Source organism: Amia ocellicauda, chromosome 19 (genome assembly GCF_036373705.1).
Source record: "Amia ocellicauda isolate fAmiCal2 chromosome 19, fAmiCal2.hap1, whole genome shotgun sequence".
NCBI lineage: Eukaryota > Metazoa > Chordata > Actinopteri > Amiiformes > Amiidae > Amia > Amia ocellicauda.
Window position 1 is genome coordinate 7,227,287 of NC_089868.1, and position 27,081 is coordinate 7,254,367.

At 40.6% G+C, this 27,081-nt stretch overlaps 1 protein-coding gene across 2 annotated transcripts in view; it reads left to right on the plus strand.

The window, feature by feature from the left end:
- The window catches only part of LOC136714928 (xenotropic and polytropic retrovirus receptor 1 homolog), a 155,716-nt gene that overhangs the window by 108,923 nt on the left and 19,712 nt on the right, over window positions 1-27,081 (plus strand). For both annotated transcript variants that reach the window (XM_066692559.1, XM_066692560.1), the window contains exons 7-11: window positions 1,189-1,270; window positions 5,023-5,210; window positions 5,793-5,972; window positions 8,811-8,979; window positions 14,215-14,409. In XM_066692559.1, coding sequence (XP_066548656.1) covers window positions 1,189-1,270; window positions 5,023-5,210; window positions 5,793-5,972; window positions 8,811-8,979; window positions 14,215-14,409 — 814 coding nt within the window. The remainder of the gene's footprint in view (window positions 1-1,188; window positions 1,271-5,022; window positions 5,211-5,792; window positions 5,973-8,810; window positions 8,980-14,214; window positions 14,410-27,081) is intronic.

Here is a 27,081-nt window from a genome sequence, read left to right on the forward strand (position 1 = left end):
CCTTTGTACCATTTCAGGTTATTCACTGGAACTGGAAAACAAAATGAAATGTTAAATGTTAATGTTCTAAAACGTTTGACCGGTAGTGTATTTGTAAAAACAAAATAACTAAAACTATTCACACAATTCTCAGAACCCTTAAAAACAGTCCCTACAAACACAAAATACCCGTAAGGCAATTAACTGATGATACAAGTGGGAGTGTATTGTTTTTAATGTATTCCCAACTGCAAATGTAAATTCAGCTGCCTATCAAACTTTTGCTCATGTTGCTCAAGTGCTGTTCTCCACAGCAGTGCTTACTCACTTACTTACTCACTTACTGAGTAAGTGAGAAAAATAGCAGACCTGCAAAAATCTGTATTGCCCTTCATACATGCAATGGTGGATGTAGCTGCAGAAACGAACAGACTCAATACTGGAATGAATCGCACAAATTAGCACAGGTTATTCAAATCATATAATGAAATCAGCAGATCAGCAGAATATTATAAATAATAATCATCATAATAAAAACACCTTTCCTTAGCCAAAACACAGCATTGATTCTGAGGGTACTAATACAGGCAACATTTCTATAGCCCATGATTAGAAATTAGATATATATTTTTAAGTGCTGTGATCCTGTGATATCAGGTAGAATTTAACAGGAAGGAAACTCTTTAGTGTGAATAGATTGAAATGCAGAAAAGCTTAGTCGGATCCCCCAAGGAAATCACAAACTTTAGGCAGACAGAAGACAAAGAATATAGATTAATTTGTAGCCAGAGCCTAGAGCAACATAGTGCATTGAAATAGCAGTTTCATTGAAATAGTACTTTAGTGTAATAGTGTACATTTATGTCTATTTAGTTCAACCGCAGACTAATGAGTAGCAATGGAGGTGTTAAATAACAAATCTTATGACAGGTTTTGAAATGAATGCTTCATGTTTGTTTTAAATCTTTCTTGATAGTTAATAACCTTGTTTTAATTGTTCAGAAACTATAAATTGGAATGTGTATCCTTGTATTAAAAAAAAAGAAAAAAGGTTAGGTTAATATCCAAAATCAATGAGCATTACCAAAAGCATTATGATAATAGTCCATCTACAAAAGAAAGTTATTCAGTTATTAATGTTGTTGAGGTGTGATTCAATGCCACGTTCTTTCTGGGATGGTAATTGTAAACTGTGTTTGTGTCCTCTAGCCGGCCCCTGCCTGGACTACTTTCAGAGTTGGACTGTACTGCGGAGTCTTCATCGTCTTAGCTGTCACCTTCATACTAACAGGTATGGTTAGTCCTGATAGACTCGCTCACTTATTCCCAGATTCCACTGAGTCAACACTGAGGTGAAGATGTAGTGTATTTAGTGTATTGATGCAACACATAGCTACAGAGTATAGCTGACTGTCTTCTTGTTAATGGGCTCTCTTTAGACTGCGATAAGAGCTACATAGACATTTGTGACGAGCAAAATAACAGGTTGAAAACTTTGCGCAGATCACTATTTCAGGGGACAATGACTGGACATTCCAGTGCACAGTCACCAATGGGGCTGTCTGTTTTTATTAATGGCTGTATGTGTGCTGCACCAGAACAAGTTCCTAACAGTTTTTTGTTTTGGTTCAGAATGACAATACATACATACATACATGCATACATAAATACATACATATGAAACGTAGTTGTAACATCCAGTGTGTCTGTGGTCATTGCTTGTACTCCTTTTGTTTATATTGATTGCCCCTATGTCCATTTCCTCTGAGCTTTTAACTATGGCTATATCTTGTCTACAATTATTAGCTCACAGATCTAGGATGTAGGACTTGTATTGACTGTATATTTTCTTATGCACTTATATAATTTTGAACTTGTAATTTGTACTGTAATGATCTGTAATTTTAGACTGTATTGCACTTTCATAATGCTCTTATGTTTTGTAAGTTGCCCTGGATAAGGGTGTCTGCTAAGAAATAACAACAATAATAATTATAATTTGGACAGTAATGTTGCACTGTACATTCGGCAACAGCAATCCCAACACAGGCAAAGATGCTGCAGGGTGACCGGGCTCACACAGACACAATTCGCTCCCTCATACGTTCCCCACATGAGCTAATGTAACCATGAGTGCATTCACTTATCATAGAGCCATAGAACAAACATACAGTTAGGTCCATAAATATTTGGACAGTGACACAATTGTCATAATTTTGGCTCTGTACACCACCACAATGGATTTGAAAGGAAACAATCAATATATTCTTTAAGTGTAGACTTTCATTTTGAGGGTAGTTACATTGGACAAACTAACAATCATGAATTAAATTGTGAGTTTCAATACTTGGTTTCAAATACTTTGCAGTCAGATGTGATTTCTAATGAGATATATATATATATATATATATATATATATATATATATATATATATATATATATATATATATATATATATATATACACACAGTGAGGGAAAAAAGTATTTGATCCCCTGCTGATTTTGTACGTTTGCCCACTGACAAAGAAATGATCAGTCTATAATTTTAATGGTAGGTGTATTTTAACAGTGAGAGACAGAATAACAAGAAAAAAATCCAGAAAAATGCATTTCAAAAAAGTTATACATTGATTTGCATGTTAATGAGGGAAATAAGTATTTGATCCCCTATCAATCAGCAAGATTTATGGCTCCCTGGTGTCTTTTATACAGGTAACGAGCTGAGATTAGGAGCACTCTCTTCAAGGGAGTGCTCCTAATCTCAGCTCGTTACCTGTATAAAAGACACTTGTCCACAGAAGCATTTCAAAAAAGTTATAAGTTGATTTGCATGTTAATGAGGGAAATAAGTATTTGACCCCTTCGACTTAGTACTTGGTGGCAAAACCCTTGTTGGCAATCACAGAGGTCAGACGTTTCTTGTAGTTGGCCACCAGGTTTGCACACATCTCAGGAGGGATTTTGTCCCACTCCTCTTTGCAGATCCTCTCCAAGTCATAAGGTTTCGAGGCTGACATTTGGCAACTCGAACCTTCAGCTCCCTCCACAGATTTTCTATGGGATTAAGGTCTGGAGACTAGCTAGGCCACTCCAGGACCTTAATTTGCTTCTTCTTGAGCCACTCCTTTGTTGCCTTGGCTGTGTGTTTTGGGTCATTGTCATGCTGGAATACCCATCCACGACCCATTTTCAATGCCCTAGCTGAGGGAAGGAGGTTCTCACCCAAGATTTGACGGTACATGGCCCCGTCCATCGTCCCTTTGATGCGGTGCAGTTGTCCTGTCCCCTTAGCAGAAAAACACCCCCAAAGCATAATGTTTCCACCTCCATGTTTGACGGTGGGGATGGTGTTCTTGGGGTCATAGGCAGCATTCCTCCTCCTCCAAACACGGCAAGTTGAGTTGATGCCAAAGAGCTCGATTTTGGTCTCATCTGACCACAACACTTTCACCCAGTTCTCCTCTGAATCATTCAGATATTCATTGGCAAACTTCAGACGGGCCTGTACATGTGCTTTCTTGAGCAGGGGGACCTTGCGGGCGCTGCAGGATTTCAGTCCTTCACGGTGTAGTGTGTTACCAATTGTTTTCTTGGTGACTATGGTCCCAGCTGCCTTGAGATCATTAACAAGATCCTCCCGTGTAGTTCTAGGCTTGATTGAAACTCCACGAGGTGAGATCTTGCATGGACAGTTATTTTGTGTTTCTTCCATTTGCAAATAATTGTACCAACTGTTGTCACCTTCTCACCAAGCTGCTTGGCGATGGTCTTGTAGCCCATTCCAGCCTTGTGTAGGTCTACAATCTTGTCCCTGACATCCTTGGACAGTTCTTTGGTCTTGGCCATGGTGGAGAGTTTGGAATCTGATTGATTGATTGCTTCTGTGGACAGGTGTCTTTTATACAGGTAATGAGCTTAGATTAGGAGCACTCCCTTGAAGAGAGTGCTCCTAATCTCAGCTCGTTACCTATATAAAAGACTTCTGTTAGCCATAAATCTTGCTGATTGATAGGGGATCAAATACTTATTTCCCTCATTAACATGCAAATCAATTTATAACTTTTTTGAAATGCGTTTTTCTGCATTTTTTTGTTGTATTCTGTCTCTCACTGTTAAAATACACCTACCATTAAAATTATAGACTGATCATTTCTTTGTCAGTGGGCAAACGTACAAAATCAACAGGGGATCAAATACTTTTTTCCCCTCACTGTATATATATATATATATATATATATATATATATATATATATATATAATTTGTGTGTGTGCGTGTGTTTTACATGACACTCGCCTCTGCCCAGCACTGCCTTCATTCATCCACCTGCAGAGTCCTGTTCCTTTAATGCCGTGACTTATTAACATATTAACATATGGTAATGACTCGTTAAATGGAAACATGATATGCAGATATATTCCGGGCTGACAATAAACATGCGCATAGCGCAATTGCATTTGAATTGCTTGAAAGAGTTAATTAGATTGAATATACCAGATTCATCCAATAACTGTGCAAAACTGTGTTCAAACCGTGGGGAAAATAGCACACTGTGGAGTGACACAGGTGGGTTTGCAAGGCGCAAACAGGTTTGCGACACACAGGAAAACAATGCTATATTCCAATGTCACGCAAAGATCATTTGTATGCACGCTAAAGACAAACTGATGATTATTGTAAAATTACCTGTGATTAGATCAGATGACCATCACAATACAAACAGGTTTCACCTTTTCTATTCCTGAAAAGCAATATAACAAAATTTGCCAAAAACAAGTAGAGAGGTACTCTGTAGGAGGCCGGAGTGCCCACAAAATCCACATTCCATCATTGATGGCAGCTTGACCATGCATGTTTCACACCAGCACATAGACCCCAATGTGTCCCAAGCAGGACGGTCTAAGGCAAGCCATCAGTGGTACAGTGAGGGGGACTGGGGCTGGTACCATGTTTATACTTGTGGTGCTGGGTCAGGGGGGTCTGCCTTTCAGGGAGCCTTAGTGCTATGTTCTGCCCCCCCCTTCCCCCCCGCCCCCCCGCAGGTGCGGTGCAGATGTCCAGTAAGAACATGTGGCCCCTGGTCCGAATTTACCGTGGCGGTTTTCTGCTCATTGAGTTCCTCTTCCTGCTTGGCATCAACACATACGGGTGGCGGCAGGCAGGGGTCAACCATGTGCTGATCTTCGAGCTCAACCCCCGCAGCAACCTCTCACACCAGCATCTCTTCGAGGTGAGGCCATTCGAACAGGGGCTGCCCACATCGGCTCCACCGCATTTGAGAATGTAGCGATTCTGCTCAAGCATTGTGCTGCTGCTCATTTGAGTAAATATGGATGCTAATGCCTCCTCATTATTTGCTATATCTTCAACTATTGCCTGAAGGATGTGTCCAAGCTGTACTGCAAGAAAAACCTCCCAAACCTACTTAAGATTTTACAGAACAAATGCACTAACCTTCCAGTATATGGGGGGAAAAAATATAATACATAATACAAAAATAAATGTATCTTAAGTGTTATTAAGTTTGCAGCATTTTGACTATTGAGTAAAATATGAGTGTTCTCAAGGTAGTGTACGATTTCAAATAAAAACATTAAACCAGTCTAGATGTGTGTTAATGTGAATCCAGGGAAAGGCAGTGGGTCCACCATATGTAGTACTATAGTAAACTAAAGTAAACTTTCTTATGGGAAGTTTCAAATGTTAAAATGCAATCCAGTGGTAACATTAAAAAAAAATTAAGAAATGATTTGGTCTGCTGGCTGTGTGAGAGAGCTTTGAGGTGATGCTGCACTGTGTGTCCGCTCCTCAGATCGCAGGCTTCCTGGGTGTGTTGTGGTGCATCAGTATCCTGTCCTGCCTATACTGGGAGAACATCCTGGTCCCCATGCAGGTCAACCCCCTCGTCCTGTATGGTTTCATGCTGCTCTTCCTCATCAACCCTACCAAAACCTTCTACTACAAGTCTCGCTTCTGGCTGCTGAAACTGCTGGTGAGGATGTAATTTGCTTTAAAGGAGGGGAACAAACACCCTGATACAAAATATGATCATTTATTATTATTTATTTTTTTAAGTCTTAAGTTTTACACTGATTTAGATAAGAGAACATGCAAGGGATTTGAACAGATTGAGGTTGTTACGTCTCCTCCTGATCAGAGGGGAAACTTTTCTCAGCCCAAAAAACTGAATCCCTCCTGTAAGAATAAACCTATACTAACATTTTTGTATGGCCCTGAGCATATAGATAAATCATAAATGGCAATTTGGCTAACTGCATCATTTATACTGCCGACTTAAGTTAAAAGGTTTGTGTTTCTACTGAACGGGGTGCAGTGAAAACCAAAATATCCTGCAGCTGTGGCAGGCCAGCTGTGGGAGCCCCTACACCCCTGAGATAATTCACTCAGGAGGCCTTTCAAAACCCATGATGTAGTTTTGAGATCATATGGTTAATGTTAATCTAATAGTGTTTCTGCTATCAATGTACTGTCAGCGCATGAGTTGATGAAGTCATATGAATTATTCACAGCCAAGCTTGGCCAATAAACTTTAATTGGCAACCCCTGAATTCGGTGATCTAATAGCCACTGCTGTTATGTTTCTTCTCTGCATTCTTCTTTATTACCAGCCCACGAGCGAAACAGATAGATTTGCAGCACAATCCGGAGGACAGCAGGCCGAGGGCTAATAAAATGCAGCCTCCCTCTTCTAGGCATGTCTCCTGTGACTCTGAAATCATTACTCGGATAAATCTATCGGCGTGGTTATTGCCTCAGCCGAGTGTCAACAGAAGCTTGACTGGGGTGGGGGTTGGCATGAAAAAAATAAATAAATAAAAGGCTGTGGTGTAGTTTCTTATGTTTCCTGCAGCTTCTCCTATGTCTACCTCTCCCTTTAGCACATACCTAGGATTTAATTGTCCACACTTGTTAGCTCATTGTGTTAGGATCGGACCACTTGCCTTATCAAGTGGAGATGGACATGTAATACCATTAGTGGCCTAAAGACACCAGGAAGATGATTCCGGCTTCCAGAATGACTTGACATAGCACTGGATGTGAGAGGAGGTGAAAAATGCGCACTGTGTTTGCAGCCTCATTACTGTAATCTGAAAAGATTTCACTCTATGCTTCCTGAAGCACCTCCCACAAGTTGGATTGGCTTGATGGGCACTTCTTACATACCATACAGTCAAACTGCTCCCACAACAGCTTAATAGGGTTGAGATCCGGTGACTGTGCTGGCCACTCTATTATAGATTGAATACCAGCTGACTGCTTCTTCCCTAAATAGTTCTTGCATAGTTTGGAGCTGTGCTTTGGGTCATTGTCCTGTTGTAGGAGGAAATTGGCTCCAATCAAGCGCCGTCCACAGGGTATGGCATGGCTTTGCAAAATGGAGTGATAGCCTTCCTTCTTCAAGATCCCTTTTACCCTGTACAAATCTCCCACTTTACCACCACCAAAGCACCCTCAGACCATCACATTGCCTCCACCATGCTTGACAGATGGCGTTAAGCACTCCTCCAGCATCTTTTCATTTGGTCTTCGTCTCACAAATGTTCTTTTTTGTGATCCAAACACCTCAAACTTAGATTCGTCTGTCCTTTTTTCCAATCTTCCTCTGTCCAGTGTCTGTGTTCTTTTGCCCATCTTTTCTTTGTATTGGCCAGTCTGAGATATGGCTTTTTCTTTGCAACTCTGCCTAGAAGGCCAGCATCCTGGAGTCGCCTCTTCACTGTTGATGTTGAGACTGGTGTTTTGCGTGTACTATTTAATGAAGCTGCCAGTTGAGGACCTGTGAGGCGTCTGTTTCTCAAACTAGACACTCTCATGTATTTGTCCTCTTGCTCAGTTGTGCACCGGGGCCTCCCACTCCTCTTTCTATTCTGGTTAGAGCCAATTTGCGCTGTTCTGTGAAGGGAGTAGTACACAGCGTTGTACGAAATCTTCAGTTTCTTGGCAATTTCTCGCACGGAATAGCCTTCATTTGTCAGAACAAGAATAGACTGTTCTTTGTTTCTGGCCATTTTGAGCCTGTAATCGAACCCACAATTGTTGATGCTCCAGATACTCAACTAGTCTAAAGAAGGCCAGTTTTATTGCTTCTTGAATCAGCACAGCAGTTTTCAGCTGTGATAACATAATTGCAAATGGGTTTTCTAATGATTAGTTAGCCTTTTAAAATGATAAACCTGGATTAGCAAACACAACGTGCCATTGGAACACAGAACTGATGGTTGTAAATAAGGGTCCTCTGTACGCCTATGTAGATATTCCATTACAAATCAGCCGTTTCCAGCTACAGTAGTTATTTACAGCATTAACAATGTCTTCACTGTATTTCTGATAAAAAAAATTGCAGTTCTTTAGAAAACAAGGACATTTCTAAGTGACCCCAAACGTTTGAACGGTAGAGTAGTTTAAAATGTTGTTTGCCCTGGTTACAGCCATAGGCTGTACAGAGACTTTCTCACCATTGGCTTCACCAGTGTCTGCTGTGCTGTGACATTTAGAGATCTGTACTGAGGATTAGCTTGGAGTGTTAAGTGTTGAGCAGGAGTTGGTATTACACATTTTCAAAACCCACTTTTCCAAGGCCTCATCAACAGGTAGCCTTTACAGAAATTTACTTTCCACAGTTCCTTTTTAGACAAGTCACCTTTGACCATGGAGTCAGATGAATAATCATTGCAGTTGTTATTGGAATTGCTATTGTTATTATTTTGTGTTTGCTCAGTGTTTGCTTCACAGTATATGTGGAGTGAACTCCCCGAGGGCTCCGTCCAGCACACTAACCCCCGGCCTGCTGTTCTGTCTGTGTCTGTAGTTCAGGGTCTGCACGGCTCCATTCCATAGGGTGGAGTTCGCTGATTTCTGGCTGGCTGATCAGCTCAACTCCCTGGTGATCGTGCTGATGGACCTGGAGTTCTTGGTCTGCTACTACAGCTTTGAGCTCAACTGGAACAAGAGCAACGGACTCCTGCCAGACAATACAGGTGAGTGCACTGTCATCTCCACTGCACTCCACTCCACAGCTGCACAAGCTCCTGTGCCATCATGTGTACAGCCCCGTGTTGTGTGTTAGCGCCTGACTACCACAGTGCAGTGTCTGCTGCACTAGAGGGTGTTCAGCAAGAATAGTTTGTTTAAATAATTCCATATATTTTTTTTTTTATTAACCCTGTGGTAGACTTTGAACTTGAGGAGTTGACTTGGTTACTTCAATCAATCTATCCATTTTTATTTCAGTAGTGCCCCAGTGCCCTGGGTAGCTACGGAGCGCTTTACAGATTGATAAACATACAACAACAACAACATCAAACTCATCAAGGCAATTAGGATCATGCCAAGTGTCCTAGGACAGAAAATAGGAGGCACCTCTTTACAGAAATAGTTGCAGGAGTTAGGAGCAAGATGTCTAGCTACACTGTTTTTAATCACCTTGATGAGGTCCTTGGATCATAACCTGGGTGTCGTAATGGATCTCATTAGATCATTCAATCAATCCATTTTTATTTGTATAGTGCCCTTCGCAGGATAGCCACAGAGCGCTTTACAGAGTGGTAAACATACAACACACATACACGCAAAATAAAATAAAAATACATAAATACAATAAATAAAAATAGACATTTAACAGTTGAAATTAACTAAAATAAAGTAAAACAACATTAAATAAACAATTAGGCTTGGAGGAGAGAAAAACAAAAACTACTATGGGTGGCATGTAGGAGAAAATAAATCTCTGAGTGTCCAAGGCTTAAGGCCCAGGCCTAATGGTTGCCTCCCCTCCAGGCAATATAGTTATTACAGCAGCAAGGAGATCAGAAAGTTCGTAGACTGTTGTCTTCCCTCTCGCCGTCCCTCCGGAGTCGGGGTGTTGGGACATCAACAGCTTTTGGGTGGCAATGGCTCGTCAGACCTTAGGGTGTGGGTGCACTGTTAGCCCTCTGTGGTGGGGTGCCTCTGGGATGGGTTGTACCTCGCCGGGCTTCCACAGTGGGGGATGAGGTGCCTCGCCAGCCCCTCAGAGGGGGCTATTGCTGGAAAACAAAAATAATATTGTGCTCAGATACTGGCCATGCAATGCAGGACATCTCCATAAACAATTGTGGATTGCATATCCATGGCACACCGGCAGCAATATTGTCTAGAAAAACAGACTAAAAAGATGAGTCTTCAGCCGTGATTTAAAGGCTAAGACAGAGGGGGCATCTCTTACAGAGGCTGGAAGATCGTTCCACAGTTTTGGGGCCCTATAACTAAATGCTCTACCACCTGCAGTTTTCTTGTGTATTTTAGGGGCCACTAAGTAACCGGCTTCCTGGGATCTCAGTGGCCAATCTGGAGTGTATTCGATAAGAAGATATTTTAATTACGGAGGTGCCAGTCCCTTTTAGTGCTTTAAATGCTAATAAAAGAACTTTGAAATATATCCTGTAAAGCATGGGGAGCCAGTAAAGAGAAGCCAGTACAGGAGTGATATGTTCATGTTTTGTTGTTTTAGTTAAGATTCTTGCAGCAGCATTTTGGATGCCATCACCTACAGGTGAAATTAAAGTTATCATTACTCAGTTTTGAAAGTCTATGATGAACAGTTAGATTTTTGTCCCCTAAAATTAGGACTTCTGGTTTATCAGAATTAAGCACAATTGCTTGTCATCCATATTTTAATCTCGGACAGACAGCAGATTATTGTTTCTATGTCTATGGTATTTTGTTAGGATTTACTGACTATAATTGTGTGTTGTCTGTGACTGTGAAAGTTAATATCATGGCGTTGAATGATATTACCTAAATGGAGCATGTACAATGAAAAAAGTATATATCCGAGGACTGAGCCCTGTGGTACTCCGTACTTAACCTCAGTTAAATTTGAGTGTTTTTTATTAATCTGTACATATTGGAGTTTATTGGACAGATATGATTTAAACCAGGATAGAACATTGTGAGACAGGCTGACAAGGTTTTCTAAGCGCTGTATCAAGATTTGGTGGTCAATTGTGTCAAAAGCTGCACTTAAGTCTAATAAAATAATAACAGTGACATGCCCTGATTTGGAGGAATAAAACATGTTTTTTAATACTTTTAACAGGGCCATTTCTGTGCTGTGGCTGAACTGGAAGCCTGATTGAAATTTTTCATAAATATGATTATTAGTTAAAAAAAGCTTGCATTTGGTGTGCAACTACTTTCTCTAGAACCTTAGAAAGGAAGGGAAGGTTTTAAAGGTCGGTAGTGTTTAAGTGAATTTGGGTTGGCACTGGATTTCTTGGTGGTTTAAAGTGGTTTAATTACAGCTATTTTACAGAATTGAGGAACAGATCATGAAGATAAAGAGGCATTAATAATATAGTGTATTAGTTGAATAATTAATGGAAGAGATTGTTTTAGCAATTTAGTGGGTACATTGTCTAGTGCACAGCTTGTAGTTTTCATTTTAGTAATTAAGGAGACTAATTCTGGGTAATTTACTGCGTTAAACGAGTCTTAAGGTAGGCAGGGACTGTGAAGGACTCTATGCATTGGCTATAGTATTTGTGTATTTTTCCAATTCTACTGTTTTTTTAATGCTAGCGACTTTGCTATTGAAATGATCCATAAAGATGCTGCAGGTGATATGACCTCTGAAGGCTTTACCTGCTGATTAGTAAGTGTTGCTATTGTGTTAAAAACAAAGTATTGGATATTATTATGCGTCTCTATTAAATTAGAGTAGTAGGCAGACCTAGCAGAGGACAGGGCTTTCTTGTATCATCTTATACTGTCATTCCATGCCATGTGGAAGACCTCTAATTTTGTAGTTCTCCATTTACGTTCATATCTACAGCATTCTGTTTTAAGTGAGCGAGTGAGCTCGTTAAACCATGGTGAGCATTTCCTTGATTTAATTAATCTTGTCCTTAATGGAGCTACTGTATCTAAAGCAGTGCTTAGCTTATTGTTATTTAATAATTAATCTACAGATCCTGTTTTGATAAAGCTAGCAGTTGCCAACTGAGTCTCTGTGTATTGTTGGTAGAGGCCCAGAGACAATTTTTTGCACTTTTTTGCATAGCGATGTAAAGTTTCTTTTTAAAATCTCTGATTGTCTATGTCTTATATCATTAGTGCCTGCAGGAATAATCACAGTAGAAACTTTACTGCTGGGCAGTTTTAATTTGGCCTCGATGCCAGAAACTCTGGCTCCCGAGAGGTATTTTATTGGATATTTCTCCCGAATGGGAGACTGGTGCGCCAGAGCTTTTGATTTTGTGCTTCTAGAGCCCATTTTTACCAAGACCCAACAATCCTGCTGTGATTGTGGAGCTGCTGGTGTGTGCCTCTCGCTGGGTACAGCAGGGCCAGGAGAATTTTAAGGATGAATTCATGTTTCTACAGACAGAGTCTAGCCAATTTTCGGTCTCTTTTAGGTTTCTAAGAGTATCCACGCACTCCTCCAATATGCGTACTCATTTCGCCAACTCCTTATTAACTACGCATTTTGTGCATGTAAAATTAACATTATAGTCGGTGGATCTAACCATGGTAAAGCTGGTGCATGAAAAACAGTACATGGCTTTAGAAAAACACATATTAGCAGTACTCCCATTTTGTGTGTCGCTGTTGTTTTTGCTTCATTTGTCGGAGGTAGATAATCAGAGGTAGAGTGAACACTGTACAGTCACTCCTGTGTGTGTGTCGCTGTTGATGTGTTCTTGCTTCACTTCACAGTTTAACACTGAATGTGAACAACATATGCTGTTTGTCAAAGAGAACACTCATTATTGAGTTAGAAGTTATCAGTTTTGATTATTGTGAACATGACACATGAGAATGACACTCAATTGCCACTGTTTATCCTTCAGAACAAGACTGTGATACGAGTACAGTTTTAAATTACACAGTCAAACACTGCTCGGGCCTCATGAAGCATTCTTAAAAGCTAGCCGACAGGTTTTGGATTTCCATGTGTAAGTAATGTTTGGGTATTAATGCAGTAACTGAGAAAAGAAAAAGAAGATAGAAGACTCTTCTACAGACAAATTTGGGGGGTGGGGGGGTAGGTGCTGCAACAATAATAAAACCTATTGTTGAAGCCAAATCCATGAGATCATTCACGGAAAGGGTGTGACACTTTGGAGCACTAAGTGGGTAGCTACCCAACCAGCAAAGCTGGGCCGAATGGCCTTGTCTGCTTTGTAAACTTTTTCTGTGTTTGTTTCAAATAAAGATAAGAGGTAAGGGCATAGTCATGAAGTCTGACAGGGGTGAGTCCTGTTTTCAAAGGCTCTTTTGAAAGGAAACAGTTAACACGAGAGACCACTAACTGGAGAAATGCTCTCCAGGTTCCTGGTGAAATCGGACATTGAGGCCCTTGTCTGCAGTGTGTGTCAGTGCACTCCCCCCAATCAGGAGCTGTGCAATTAAATGGAAATGTTGATTCTGTGACCCTCCAGCTGATTAATTCCACTGTGAGAAGTGAAGACAAAGGATGGGAGCGGGCGGGGAACACACACAGCAGAATACAGTCTGTGGACTTTACTGTGCTATCCAATCCGCCATTAACCTTGAGATGCGTTTTTGTGTCAGAGTAGCAAGGGATTCTGCTAGTGGCTGTTACTGATTTCTCCAATACATTTCACCCTTAAAGGTCATGGTGTTCCACAGCCACAGATATTTAATATCCTAATCCTGTATCCTCAGCTCAGTGTGTAACCTTTTTAAAATCTGCTAATGCAATGGCGCTGTGATGGCATTTTCTCGTTCTGTCTAAGCAGGCAGGTAATCGCTATCTCGGAGGAGGCCCGCATCAGTATGCAGTATGCTCACGCTAAGTTTTAAGAAGCAGAAATGTTAAATTGTGCAACCAAAACCTCTGCAAAATTACAATATCAAGCGTGGGGTATCCAGTCGCAGGCACACCCCTGAGCACCTGATCAGCACAGCTGATCAAAGTAACAAACCCGCTTCGCTGTGCCAAAAACTAGTCTCTGGATGTGTATTCAGTTCTGTGTTTAGGGGAATTGATGTCACTGTAACAGGCTCATCTTACCCTTTTAATATTTAATATATTATATTGTAATATTAGTATTTTAATAATAATTAGTAATAATAACAACAAATAAATTAAAAAAATATATACACTGAGCCCTGTTACATGGGTTTCGGTGCATGTTTTTTCCCCCAGGGGGCAGGAGTCTGTGGTCATGCCTTTTCTGATGTTGTGTGTTGTGTGTTGTGTGCTGCAGGTCATGCCGTGTGCCACAGCTACTCGTACGGAGTGCGCGCCATCATCCAGTGCCTGCCGGCATGGTTCCGCTTCGTGCAGTGCCTCCGCCGCTACCGTGACACCAAGAGGGCATTCCCCCACCTGGTCAATGCCGGCAAATACTCCACCACCTTCTTCGTGGTCACCTTCTCTGCCCTCTACAGCACCCACAAAGGTAAGAGCAGCTGCCCCTCGCCCCTTGCACACTTGTCATGACCCAGGTGCTGATTTCCATTGCTGGGAAAGCATGCTCACTGGTTAAAAGGGGGTCTGCCCAGGTCAGCCAGCACTAATCCTGGTAGAGGGAGACCGTGGATCTAAGACGCTAAATGAAACTGAGTGAAAGGGTGTGTCTTAAAGGTTGAATTGGGTAGTGGATGCTTGTGTGACAGGGGCTTAAAATAATGTAAGGGACCACATTGTGATTTTGCTGGCCCCCTAATGGCCTTACTGTATTTCACTGGAACTCGGAAAAGGAGAGAGATCTTTTGTAATGTCCTGATAATGGAGACTTGAAGCAGGTGACTTAAAAACAATAATAGGAATAATGAATCTATATAAAACTGTTCAGAGATAGCTTGTGTATCTGAGGGACACTTTTGGCAATTCACTACACCATTTATGCAAATAAGAATTGTACAATAATAACATTGGTTGGTTTTGCTCAATACAAGCGACATACAAAGCCACCCTAATACAATAGAAGCAAAGACGGGTTTTGATCTGCAAGACGGTATTTTAAACCAGCAAGTTTTTAAATGAGAAATCTCACTAAAGTGCCAGGGGAAGATTAAATGAGATATGGAGGGTTTGCAGATGAGGGAGATTGGAAATAATAACTTTAATTTTTAATTTTTATTTTTTTTCCAGACGGCTGACCATACAGCCACTCCATTAAACATGTGATTATAGATTTGATGATTCAATGTCTTTAGCACTCTGTGTGTTAGGTACAAAATAAAACGGCAAACCTTTCAAGGCCAGATGGTAATCTTTTTACATAGTATTCTATATATATATATATATATCCATATTTGTACATCAAAGAAAGAGATGAGAGATGGTATTGTTTTAGACAGTGTACTGTGTCTTGCTTGCCACCATAAATGGAAAACTAAGAAGAAAGGAACTAGCTTCAGCTGGAGCTCTATAAGGAGGTGATATTGATCTTGAGGAGAAAATATTTCTTATAGCAAAGAGTTCTGAAGCAACCAAATTGTAATAGTTGTCAGACACTAGTTATTATTCATAGAGGATGCAAGGCAGAAATTTGTTTTTTCTCTATCAAAATGAACAGAGGGCTTTCAAAGAGGATATCTGAAACACAGGAAATTAAAGGAAATTAATTCACCTTTTGTCTTCCCACTGATCTTGTGCAACCACTTTGTGTTTGTGCCTTCAGTTTAACTTTTAATAGCTTTTGCAGGATGCACTGGATGCACTGAATTCAAAACAAGAGAGCAAAATGCAGTTCTCAGTGCACACGACTGACTGGGCTCTTGTGTAAACAGTATGACTTATGTGATCCTTGGAAGGAAGAGGCAGCAAATGACTTCCTTCCTTTCTCCAAAACCTAACAACCACAGCTCTCCTCTCAACACTTCCACACATTTCTGTTATAGAGTAATCTACGTGGCCTGTCATATTGTCATCTGAATTCAAGAGTACTGTCACCAGCTGTCCTCAAGAATTACTAACCCTGTCTGCACAGAGCACAAGCAGACTGCTATCCGTTATCCAGTTGTCTAGGACAGAGACCTGCTGACTAACTAATGATAAAGACAGGAGTTGCTCAAAGACATACTGCCATGACACTGCATATGTGATAAATGCAGTGAGTAACACACTACAGATAATATTAGTTCACATTCCTAAACCTCTCTAACAAGCTTCCATGTGATCTGTCAGCTGTGTCTGTAGGTGAACTGATGCTGTGGGGTGTCTTCCGAGGTCATTCTGTTTTCCACGGAGGAATGTCAGGGTTCCAAGTACTTGAACATGTTCCAACCTGTTCAGATGCTAAATACTTTTAAATGTTTAAATGTTTTCGGATGGTGTCATGAATCAAGTTGAATCTTTGGGATTTAAATATAATTTTCTGTTGATTGGCGATGTTTTGGGTTTTGAGTGGGACATGACATTGAAGAAATGATAAGAAGTGTCTGTTCCCAACTGTATGCCTGGAATTCATGCACTGTGCTCAGGAGTCAATTTGAAAGTGACTGATGGGAAATTAATTGAGGGAGGCTAATTTGTAACTTACAGTCATTCCTGTTAAAATGTGTTTTTAATAGAAACATCAGGTCTCGTATGAATTGGAGCCAACTGCTTTAGATTTCAGTAATTGGTGGCGTGTTCTAAGAAATCAAATATCCCAGCTACTTGTAATGTACTCATCTGCTGAAATGAGCATTTCTAATCAGTTTTTTTTTTTTTTTGCCTTGCTCTCCCTGGATGTGCATGCTAATAGGGAGCATTCATTGGGAAATCGTCGTCCACAAGCACAAAGCCAGGCTCTTAATGGGTGGCTATAAATAGACAGTGGCTGGAATAAGGAATGAAAAGTCATTGGTAGAAGTAATACATCTGTTGGAGTTTGAACCACAAGAGCATCTGCTTAGCCCACTACTCTTTAAATCTAATCTAGTAATTTGTGCTCATGAATTAGATTGGCAAACACAGACATTTCCCCCCTTCTGAGTCTTCGGTTGTGATCATTTCCACCCTGCTCTATTCTAGGAGGGTTTCTAATGGGATTGTGCTTTAACATACTTTTCCATACTTCATTATGCCTTCTTTTCTTTTTATATCAGCAAATTATACTATAACACGGACATAAGACCAACGTAAGGACATTCCAGATCTGTTACTGGAGTCTGATCTCCTCCTTGCGAGAAACCACTCCACTCGTTGGCACAAACATGAGCCGAAAGCCAGTGGGAACGGTAGAGTCATATAGGAGACCCAGATAATGGGAAACCCTCTAGAAACCAGTCCCATTTGACCATTCATAGGCATTTATCTAGGTATCTTACAATGATGCAGATTTTATGTAGTTCCACATATCATTATCTTCTGCCTCTTTTTTGGCATTCCTTGGACAGGTATTCCCACTGGCTACTTCCACATTTGTGCCACTTGTATGGCTTGGTGGAGCTGTATTTGTGTGAACATCCCACGTTAATTCAGATTTACACAAATGCTGCACTTTGCCAGACATATACATTTACTATGGAATACCCCTTATTGTCCAAAATTTAGAATGCAGCAGATACAATGAATATTAAAACTGCAGCTAAACTATCAAGTTGTAAGAGAGATTAGGGCCAGTGAACAATATCAAGCACAAAGACAACTCCATGGAAAAGCCGCAGGTAGACCTAGACAGTGTGTTGACTAAGTAGCTAGTGCACTGTATTCTAACAGGAGCTCCAAAAGGTATTTATTGCTTTCACAGTTGGTTAAAAACATTTTATGTGGCAGCTCTTCTGCTGTAGAGGAGAGATCCATTAAAACAATCATCAGGTCAATATTATGTAAATAAATACTTAGAATAGATTTATTTTTACCACTTGGACCTCAATCCCCATCTCTGTCATTGTCAAGATGCACCATCTTTCTTGAAATGCTTAGTAGAAGAGATAATATCATATAGCTGAAATATATATTGTAATCACAGCCAATGACCTGAGCCTTGGTAAATTGATGGATTAGCTGTATTTAAATTGTAAATGTTGCTCTGTTTGATTGTCAGGGGACAGTACATTGACAGTCGTCTGCAAGATCAATGCAGCTTCCAGTTCAGTGCATTATTCTTAAATTCTACAGCAATATCAATACGGATTCTTAAAACAATTAACCCAGTCTTTCCCAGCTCTCATCTTGAGGAAGAGGACATATCTATTACTACAGATAGATTCTAGTCTCGGTGTCAGTTATCTTTTATCTTACTTGATCGCTGTATTACCATGGCAACCAGAAAACGCTGCCATTTGTTAACATGGAAAATTCTATTGCCCCCACCCCATCTGTTCACAGCTTGTTTATTTAAAAAAAGGTGTTGCCCCATAAATCTCTACATGATTCAAATTCACAAGGACAGAGAAAGAAAATCAAAGAGGATTCCATATCTGTAAGAAATGACCTTGGGCCCACTGGGTTATACCAGATGGCTGCCATGTTAAAATGGGGTCATGTGACTTCAGAGCTGCCCATTTATTCTCTCTGTCCAACATGTCACACTGTACAGGACATCAAATCACACCAGAGTTGTCAAATGGCTACAAGTTTGCATTGTAAAGATTGTTTAAATACATCCCAATGTCTAATATCCATGCCTCATAGAAAAGTTCCATATCCCTTTTCATCCTGGATTGTAGCAATGTCTCCTGGTCCTTGCTCTCCATTGCTTCAGTTGAGCAAAATAACTGTGTATCACTCTTAAGATGTCTCCTTAGTCTCCTAACCTGACAAGTGCCCCAGTCCCTGTAGTTGAGAGACATCCCCATAACATGATACTATGCTTCACAGCAAGGATGGTGTTCTGTGGGTGATGCGCTGTGTTGGGGTTTGCACCAAACATAATACTTTGCATTTAGGCCAAAAAAAAATAACTGTTTCATCAGACCTCAAAATGTTATGGCACATGGCTACAGAATCTCCTGTGTGAAGGTGGGCTTTCTTGAATAATGGGTTCCTTCTTGCCACCCAATCAGGCCCGATTTTTGTAGTGCTTGGGATTTTGTTATTGTTTTTTTGTCATCTTAAAAAATTAAATAATAATAATAATAATAATAATAATAATAATAAAATTAAATACACTGCATGAAATGACAAAAGAAAAGAACCCCCCACCCCATCCCAAAAAACAATAGTGGGTTCTCCAATGCTGTCTACCAAAGAACCTACAGGAACTGCTGAATTTATCACTACAATTGAAAACAGGTGGAGACCATTTAACTTGATGTGTGAAGGTGATTGCTTACACCTGAGCAAATATGATTGCTTTTACAAGGGAAGATGATATTTATCCAACTATGCTATTTCAGTTTTTATTTTTAATATATATTCTTCATATTTCTAGATCATTTTTTTCACTTGGAAGCTGTAGCATGTCTAGATAAATGTTTATTTTTCTATGCATCTTAATACCAGGCTATAAAGCAACACAAGGTGAACATTTTGAAAGGGGATGTAGACTTCCCATGTTCCCATTGTATATTAATATATAAACACAATTTTTAAAATGATCTATACTAAAAAAATGAGACTTTTATTGTAAAGGGCAGAACTGAAAATATTTTGCGTCCAAACCTGAAATCCATTTTTCAATCGCCATGACATCGGTACAATTGATATCAAGTGGGCGTTCTCTTCCATTTCAGCGATCTTCATTTCTTCATATCTGTGGAGCAGCAGAGCAGCACTAATATCGTGTGAATTTTCCTCAGACATCCTAATAACAGACCTTTAGAAACCAGCAAGTGGGATTAACCATTTCAGTTTCAGTTCAGCATTGCCTGAAAGGATTTGGGGAGAGTTTTCTTATTTTGTCTTCTTCAATGATCTTTCATTTACAGAAAGTATTTGATCCCCTGCTGATTTTGTATGTTTGCCCACTGACAAAGAAATGATCAGTCTATAATTTTAATGGTAGGTGTATTTTAATAGTGAGAAACAGAATAACAACAAAATAATCCAGAAAAATGCATTTCAAAAAAGTTATACATTGATTTGCATGTTAATGAGGGAAATAAGTATTTGATCCCCTATCAATCAGCAAGATTTATGGCTCCCAGGTGTCTTTTATACAGGTAACGAGCTGAGATTAGGAGCACTCTCTTCAAGGGAGTGCTCCTAATCTCAGCTCGTTATCTGTATAAAAGACACCTGTCCACAGAAGCAATCAATCAATCAGATTCCAACTCTCCACCATGGCCAAGACCAAAGAGCTGTCCAAGGATGTCAGGGACAAGATTGTAGACCTACACAAGGCTGGAATGGGCTACAAGACCATCGCCAAGCAGCTTGGTGAGAAGGTGACAACAGTTGGTGCGATTATTCGCAAATGGAAGAAACACAAAATAACTGTCAGTCTCCCTCGGTCTTGGGCTCCATGCAAGATCTCACCTCCTGGAGTTTCAATGATCATGAGAACGGTGAGGAATCAGCCCAGAACTACACGGGAGGATCTTGTTAATGATCTCAAGGCAGCTGGGACCATAGTCACCAAGAAAACAATTGGTAACACACTATGCCGTGAAGGACTGAAATCCTGCGGCGCCCACAAGGTCCCCCTGCTCAAGAAAGCACATGTACAGGCCCATCTGAAGTTTGCTAATGAACATCTGAATGATTCAGAGGAGAACTGGGTGAAAGTGTTGTGGTCAGATGAGACCAAAATCGAGCTCTTTGGCATCAACTCAACTTGCCATGTTTGGAGGAGGAGGAATGACCCCAAGAACACCATCCCCACCGTCAAACATGGAGGTGGAAACATTATGCTTTGGGGGTGTTTTTCTGCTAAGGGGACAGGACAACTGCACCGCATCAAAGGGACGATGGACGGGGCCATGTACTGTCAAATCTTGGGTGAGAACCTCCTTCCCTCAGCCAGGAAATTGAAAATGGGTCGTGGATGGGTATTCCAGCATGACAATGACCCAAAACACAAGGCAACAAAGGAGTGGCTCAAGAAGAAGCACATTAAGGTCCTGGAGTGGCCTAGCCAGTCTCCAGACCTTAATCCCATAGAAAATCTGTGGAGGGAGCTGAAGGTTCGAGTTGCCAGATGTCAGCCTCGAAACCTTAATGACTTGGAGAGGATCTGCAAACTGGAGTGGGACAAAATCCCCCCTGAGATGTGTGCAAACCTGGTGGCCAACTACAAGAAACGTCTGACCTCTGTGATTGCCAACAAGGGTTTTGCCACCAAGTACTAAATCGAAGGGGTCAAATACTTATTTCCCTCATTAACATGCAATTCAATTTATAACTTTTTTGAAATGCGTTTTTCTGGATTTTTTTGTTGTTGTTCTGTCTCTCACTGTTAAAATACACCTACCATTAAAATTATAGACTGATCATTTCTTTGTCAGTGGGCAAACATATAAAATCAGCAGGGGATAAAATACTTTTTTCCCTCACTGTATTTTGTACCATTTTCCACTTTTACATTACGTTTTTCTCCTCAATTAATTTGACCCTAAAAATTAAGTTACTCCTCATAAGAAAAAAGTTATTTAAAATCCCGTCCCTGTCTCTGTGTTTTAACTGAAATTGTGGAGAAAGTCTTCTACAATACTTTACAGCCTGAGTACAAGGTTAAAATTAAAATTTAATGTGGGTCTTGTAATCAAAGGTGTTTTTTTCTTTATCAAGCAAACCTCTTGCCACAGCACCAAAACCTCAGCAGCAATTCAATTTGCATGTTTTATTTATGATTATATGTTATGTATCTTGAATGAAATGCATATTCCAAGTGCAAGTTTTCTGAAGTATTATATAGCAGTCAATATTTAGGTTGTCAATATTGTCAATAGCAATGGTTCTTTGAAATAAAGAACCTCCTGCAGATGAGAAAAAAAGTTTATTTCCAGAATCTGTGGGCAGTACTATGCATATGGATACATAAGAAAAATAGCTACCTTTTTATGACTTATTGCAATTTAATTGAGGTATCAGTTGTGGTTATGAAATGGTCAACTGTATTCTTTTTATCACTGTGTTCTTTTTTACCTGAATTAACTTGGCAAAGTAGAAGACGTAAAAACTCCAAATGGGTGAAAGAAAAAGACAAAAAAGACTAATTGCCATGCTGGAGAGTAGGGGCATCAGTGAAGTGTGAGAATTAAGATGTTTTAAGAGTCTTTGCTGTGACTGGCTGTCATCCGCTTGGATTTCTTCTGATTTCATTCCATCGTTTTTCTTGACTGCTGAGCGACAAGCTCTGTTATTTCCCTCTTTGAGCAGGCTGCAAATGGCCTCTCTCAGTGGTTGGGCAAAGCAGGACCATGGAATGAGTTGTGGAAAGTGGGCATAAAGCAGGCAGCAGTACAGTGCTGCATAGGTACGAATACCAATTATGTGCTTTGTGCTCCGTCTCTCTGGCTTTGAGGGAGGGAAGCTGGACTTGCCCACGGAGATTGAGCTATAATTGCCTGCCTGTGGCGAACACATATCTCTCACACACTTCTGGAATACCAATCAGGCCCAGCTGGGATTTAATATAAAATCAGTTTATCTTTCAGCAGGTGTGTTTGTGTGTGTGCACACAAATGTGTGTGTGTATGTGTGCCTTTGTGTGTGTACATGTTTGTATGTTTGTGTGTCTATGTTCGTGTTCAAGTTTCTTTGTATGTTTGTGTGCGTGCGCATCTCAGTGCCCTTCAGCAGCAGCCTTTGGTCGTAGGTGTCTTTCACAATAGGACATTTTCTAGCTTCTCTGTGCGTCTCAGTGCGAGTCCGAGTGCACGTCGGAGTGCGAGTCCAGGACAGCCCTTCAGCAGCAGGTTAGGGTTCTGGACTCCTGAACAGAGGCTTTGAGTTCAATCCCAGGGGGTGACACTTCTGTTGTACTCTAGAGCAAAATACTTTACCTAGGTTGCTCCAATGAAAACCCAGCTGTAGAAAGGGGTAATTGTATGTAAATCTAATTTGATATATTGTAACAATTGTAAGCAAAAAGAAGTTGCTAAATTAAGCTGCTTTCTTGCTCTACTTCTATTTGACACAACAATGTGGCCTTCTCACTCTCTCACACTGAAATATCACTGATGTCTACCACTGGTCAGACACATCCACATAGAAAAATGACAAAACTGCATCTGCCATAAACTTCTTTAAAATCAACAAATAACAATTACTTGTGAAGACTTGTGAATAATTGTGCCATTACTTGTGAGGTGATGGGCACATTTGGGATAATCTGCATGATGAGAATGAATCATGGCCTAGAAATAATATTGAATTACCAGCAGAGGTCATTAGGTGTAGACTTACGTTGTAATAGTATAGCACACATCTTTTGTATACTGATATTTTAGATTGTGGGGGCCTCATGATTTACCTGTGATGGTCCATTACATTCCAGTAACCACCATCTCTTTCACATTCCTAATCCCAACCCATGATATTTGAATTGGAATAAAGTAAAGGGGATTGGTGAGAAGCTTGTAACCATGTAAATAGTTAGAGTCTCAGTCCAGCTGTGTGTTTTCAGTCATTATCATGTTTTGCAAGTCCCATTATTGACCATTTGCATTCCTGAGGGTATTGTATAACCTCACAGCAATTTACAGCTGGAACAACCCAAATTATGAACTGCTGTTTCGGGGCTGTATCACTCAAGGATCTTTGGGTTATGTGTAGTATAGTAACCAGGTGACAGTGTTTAGGCTGCAGTTTTGTGACCTACTGAGTACGCAGTACATCTTTCTTGCATTGAGAAACTTCAACCTTTCAGTAAAAAAAAAATAATAATAATAATAAATGATGAGAGCCACAACTTATTCAATGAAATCAGTTTATTTCTTCCTTCCTGTCCATCCTTTCTCAAGTGTGGCGATTTAGGGCTCTGCAATGCAGGACTCATCTCAACCAAAATTAGCAAGGTACAGGGCTGTGTGTTTTCAAGTTGTTATTTTGGAAGCACATAAAGCCCTAGTAAAATAGTAGGGTTCTGAAATATGTAGCCTTACTCATCAATGTCTCCAGTGTATGCTCTTTTTAGGGGTCCGCTTCCAGTCAGTGCAGTACAGATGCTTCATGGTGGCTGGTGTTTGTCCAATTCACATGCAGATGCTTTGGAAATGCCAACTACAGGCACTTCTCTTGGAAGTTTGGCAAAAGTGGCAGCTCCAGTGACATCTAAAGCAATGGTTCTCAGAGTGTGGTCAGCGGACCCTCAGTGGTCCAAGCCAGTGCTCCAGGTGACCCTTGGGCTGATGCAAATGCAGGTTGATCTAGAAATAAATGACAATGTTTATACCTTTTGTTTCTGACATCAAATTTTACATATGATATTTAATTTCAAAATTAAGGTAAGCTACCCTGATTCAATAAAACAACATTTTCTGTTAAATGATTTTTCATTAATGATATTTAATTTCTTACTGGCCCGAGTAAGGCATTCACACTGTGCTGCTTGCACTCTGTTAGACATAGCATATTGCAGTGCAGCACCACTCTTCCCTGGCAAATGGGAGAGAATGAGGTGCAGTGACCATTTTAGGGTTATATGTAATGGAGGGATAAGATCTAAGGAAGTAATGAAAATGTCAAATGGCAACCACATTTCTAGTCATAGCAACACATGTTGAGGTGCAACTCTATATACAGACGGGTGACAAATTAAAGGAAAAACCTGAATAAATGAGTGGAGGAACAGAATAAATGCAGATGCCTCCAAACAGGTGTACTGCATGATGCAATTAAGCAATTCACATCCTGTCATGCTCTGTGGCATGTAAACAAATTCTGAGCAGGCCCAGTTGACCTCGATTTTGGATCAAGATGGCAAGAGGAACGGATTTAAGTGTCTTTGAAAAAGGGGTCATTATTGGGGAACGAATGGCAGGAGCTTCAGTCACAAAGACTGCTCAACTGGCTAGTGTTTCAATAGGAACAGTGACTAAAGTTACATTTGCATTTAGATCAATGGGAAAGACATCAGTAAATAGGGTTGGAAATTGTGGTCGAAAGTGCACATTCGATGACCGTGATGCTCGTGCATTACTGCGATATGTAAGGAAAAACAGAAGAGCAACTCTTTCCCAGGTGACTGAGAATGTCAATGCAGGACGTGATCAGACTGTGTCAGCAAGAACAGCCCGTCAAGAGAGGGGTATTATAGTAGGGCTGCAGTGCATAAACCCCTCATTACAATGACAAATGCACATCTGAGAGTTCAGTGGTGCAAAAACCATAGGTACTGGTCTACAGAGATGTGGAAAAAAGTGATATGGTCAGATGAGTCATCCTTCACCATATTCTTGACAAGTGGGCGAGTGCATGTGTGGCGACACCAAGAGAATGGTAGAGGCCTGACTGCTTGACTGGAGAGTCTGCTATGCTGTGGGGGGCATTCTCCTGGCATGGTTTGGGTCCACTTGTCCCCTTAGAGTGAAGGTACACTGCAAATCACTACAAAGAGTGATCACCTTTATTCTATGATGACACATTTCTATCCTGATGGGAGTGGTCTCTTCCAGGATGACAATGCCCCCATCCACAGGGCACAAGGGGTCACTGCATGGTTTGATGAGTGTGAAAATGACGTGAATCACCAGATCTCAACCCAGTTGAACACCTATGAGAGATTTTGGACCGACTTGTTAGACAGCGCTCTCCACCGCAAACATCAAAACACCAAATGAGGCAATATCTTTTGGAAGAATGGTGTTCATCCCTCCAGTAGAGTCCAGAGACTCATAGAATCTGTGCCAAGAGCATTGAAGCTGTTCTGATGGCTCGTGGTGCCCAACACCTTACTGAGACACTTTATGTTGGTTTTTCCTTTAATTTGTCACCCGTCTGTATGTTCCTGGACAGCACGATTCAATCCAAGTTAGCTAGAACAAGCATGTTAATGGCATGGGGTTTTTGAGGTGCTTCTGTACTGTAGGGAATGAATCACAAAATGAAATCACCATTACTTTAATCATCCATCGTATGGTACGAGACACTGAAATCATTCTCCCAATTCATGCCTTGCGCATTCGTGTACCATGTGATCATTCTCAGTTAGCTGAACAAGGATGTCCTCTGACACACAAAGGACCACATTTTCCAGAGTTGGGCAGGGATGTACTAATGAGTAAGAGCTTATAGCTCATATATTCACACAAAATAGATGCAAAACCCTCCATGATCATAATGTAAAACACTCAACATCTTTACCAACTGAATCCAAACTGCTGATCCATGAGTGGATCTTTTACCAATTGTAGAAAATCAGGCCTAAATGTCTTTATTTTATCGAACTTTAACCTCTTAAGCTTTTGGTGCCCTCAGAAAATAGTTTTGACAGTTTTGACATCATCTGGAAGTGGACAGTCTTCTGGTCATAACGAAACCAAAACCGTTTTTGTAGAAGCAACACGTGCCAGTACAGAGCTGTACAGTGCACTGATACACCACTATCTTATGTCATCGGATCTCTGTATTTGATAGAACGTACAATATTATACATAATATATACTGGATTATCGTATAGGGTGTTCTGAACAAAACAAGCCTAAATTTGCAAAGAAATCCGATCGAATTTGAGGGATCTGTGAGTGTCTGAGTGAATCTTCCCCACCTACATCTGCCTACGCCATTCCCCCCCTCGGGTCACCATGGTGACATTGTGAGACTGAAACGCTGTCTGTGGTGTCTGTGAGATTGACATGTGCGTGTAGACAATAAACTCGGCTTTCAAACAATATGCAGTTTGGGCGGATATTCATTACTGTCTCTACACAAGAGGAATGCATCACAATACTGTACAGCAGCATTGCCCGCGGGTTCAGTCACAGAGCGCCTGGTGATGCATAAAGCTGTGGCTTAGCCGCAGAGCGCTATTTTTAGAAAGATTTGATTATGTGGTTGATCTGTAAGTAGTATTGTTTGCTTATTTGTATTATTTCACCTACAGTTTTGTTTGGCCACTTGGGTATTTTTTCAGACAGCACCTAGACACCTCTCACAAAAGCCCTTGCACAGTGGGTTTGGTTTGTCCTATAGTATAACTCCCAATTAGTGGCACTCATTATTGTATATTTCATTAATGTAAAAACTTACAGTTTCCCACTGATGTAGGTTAAATTAAGTCACAATCAGTACCCTCTCAGCACCTGTTGTCCTA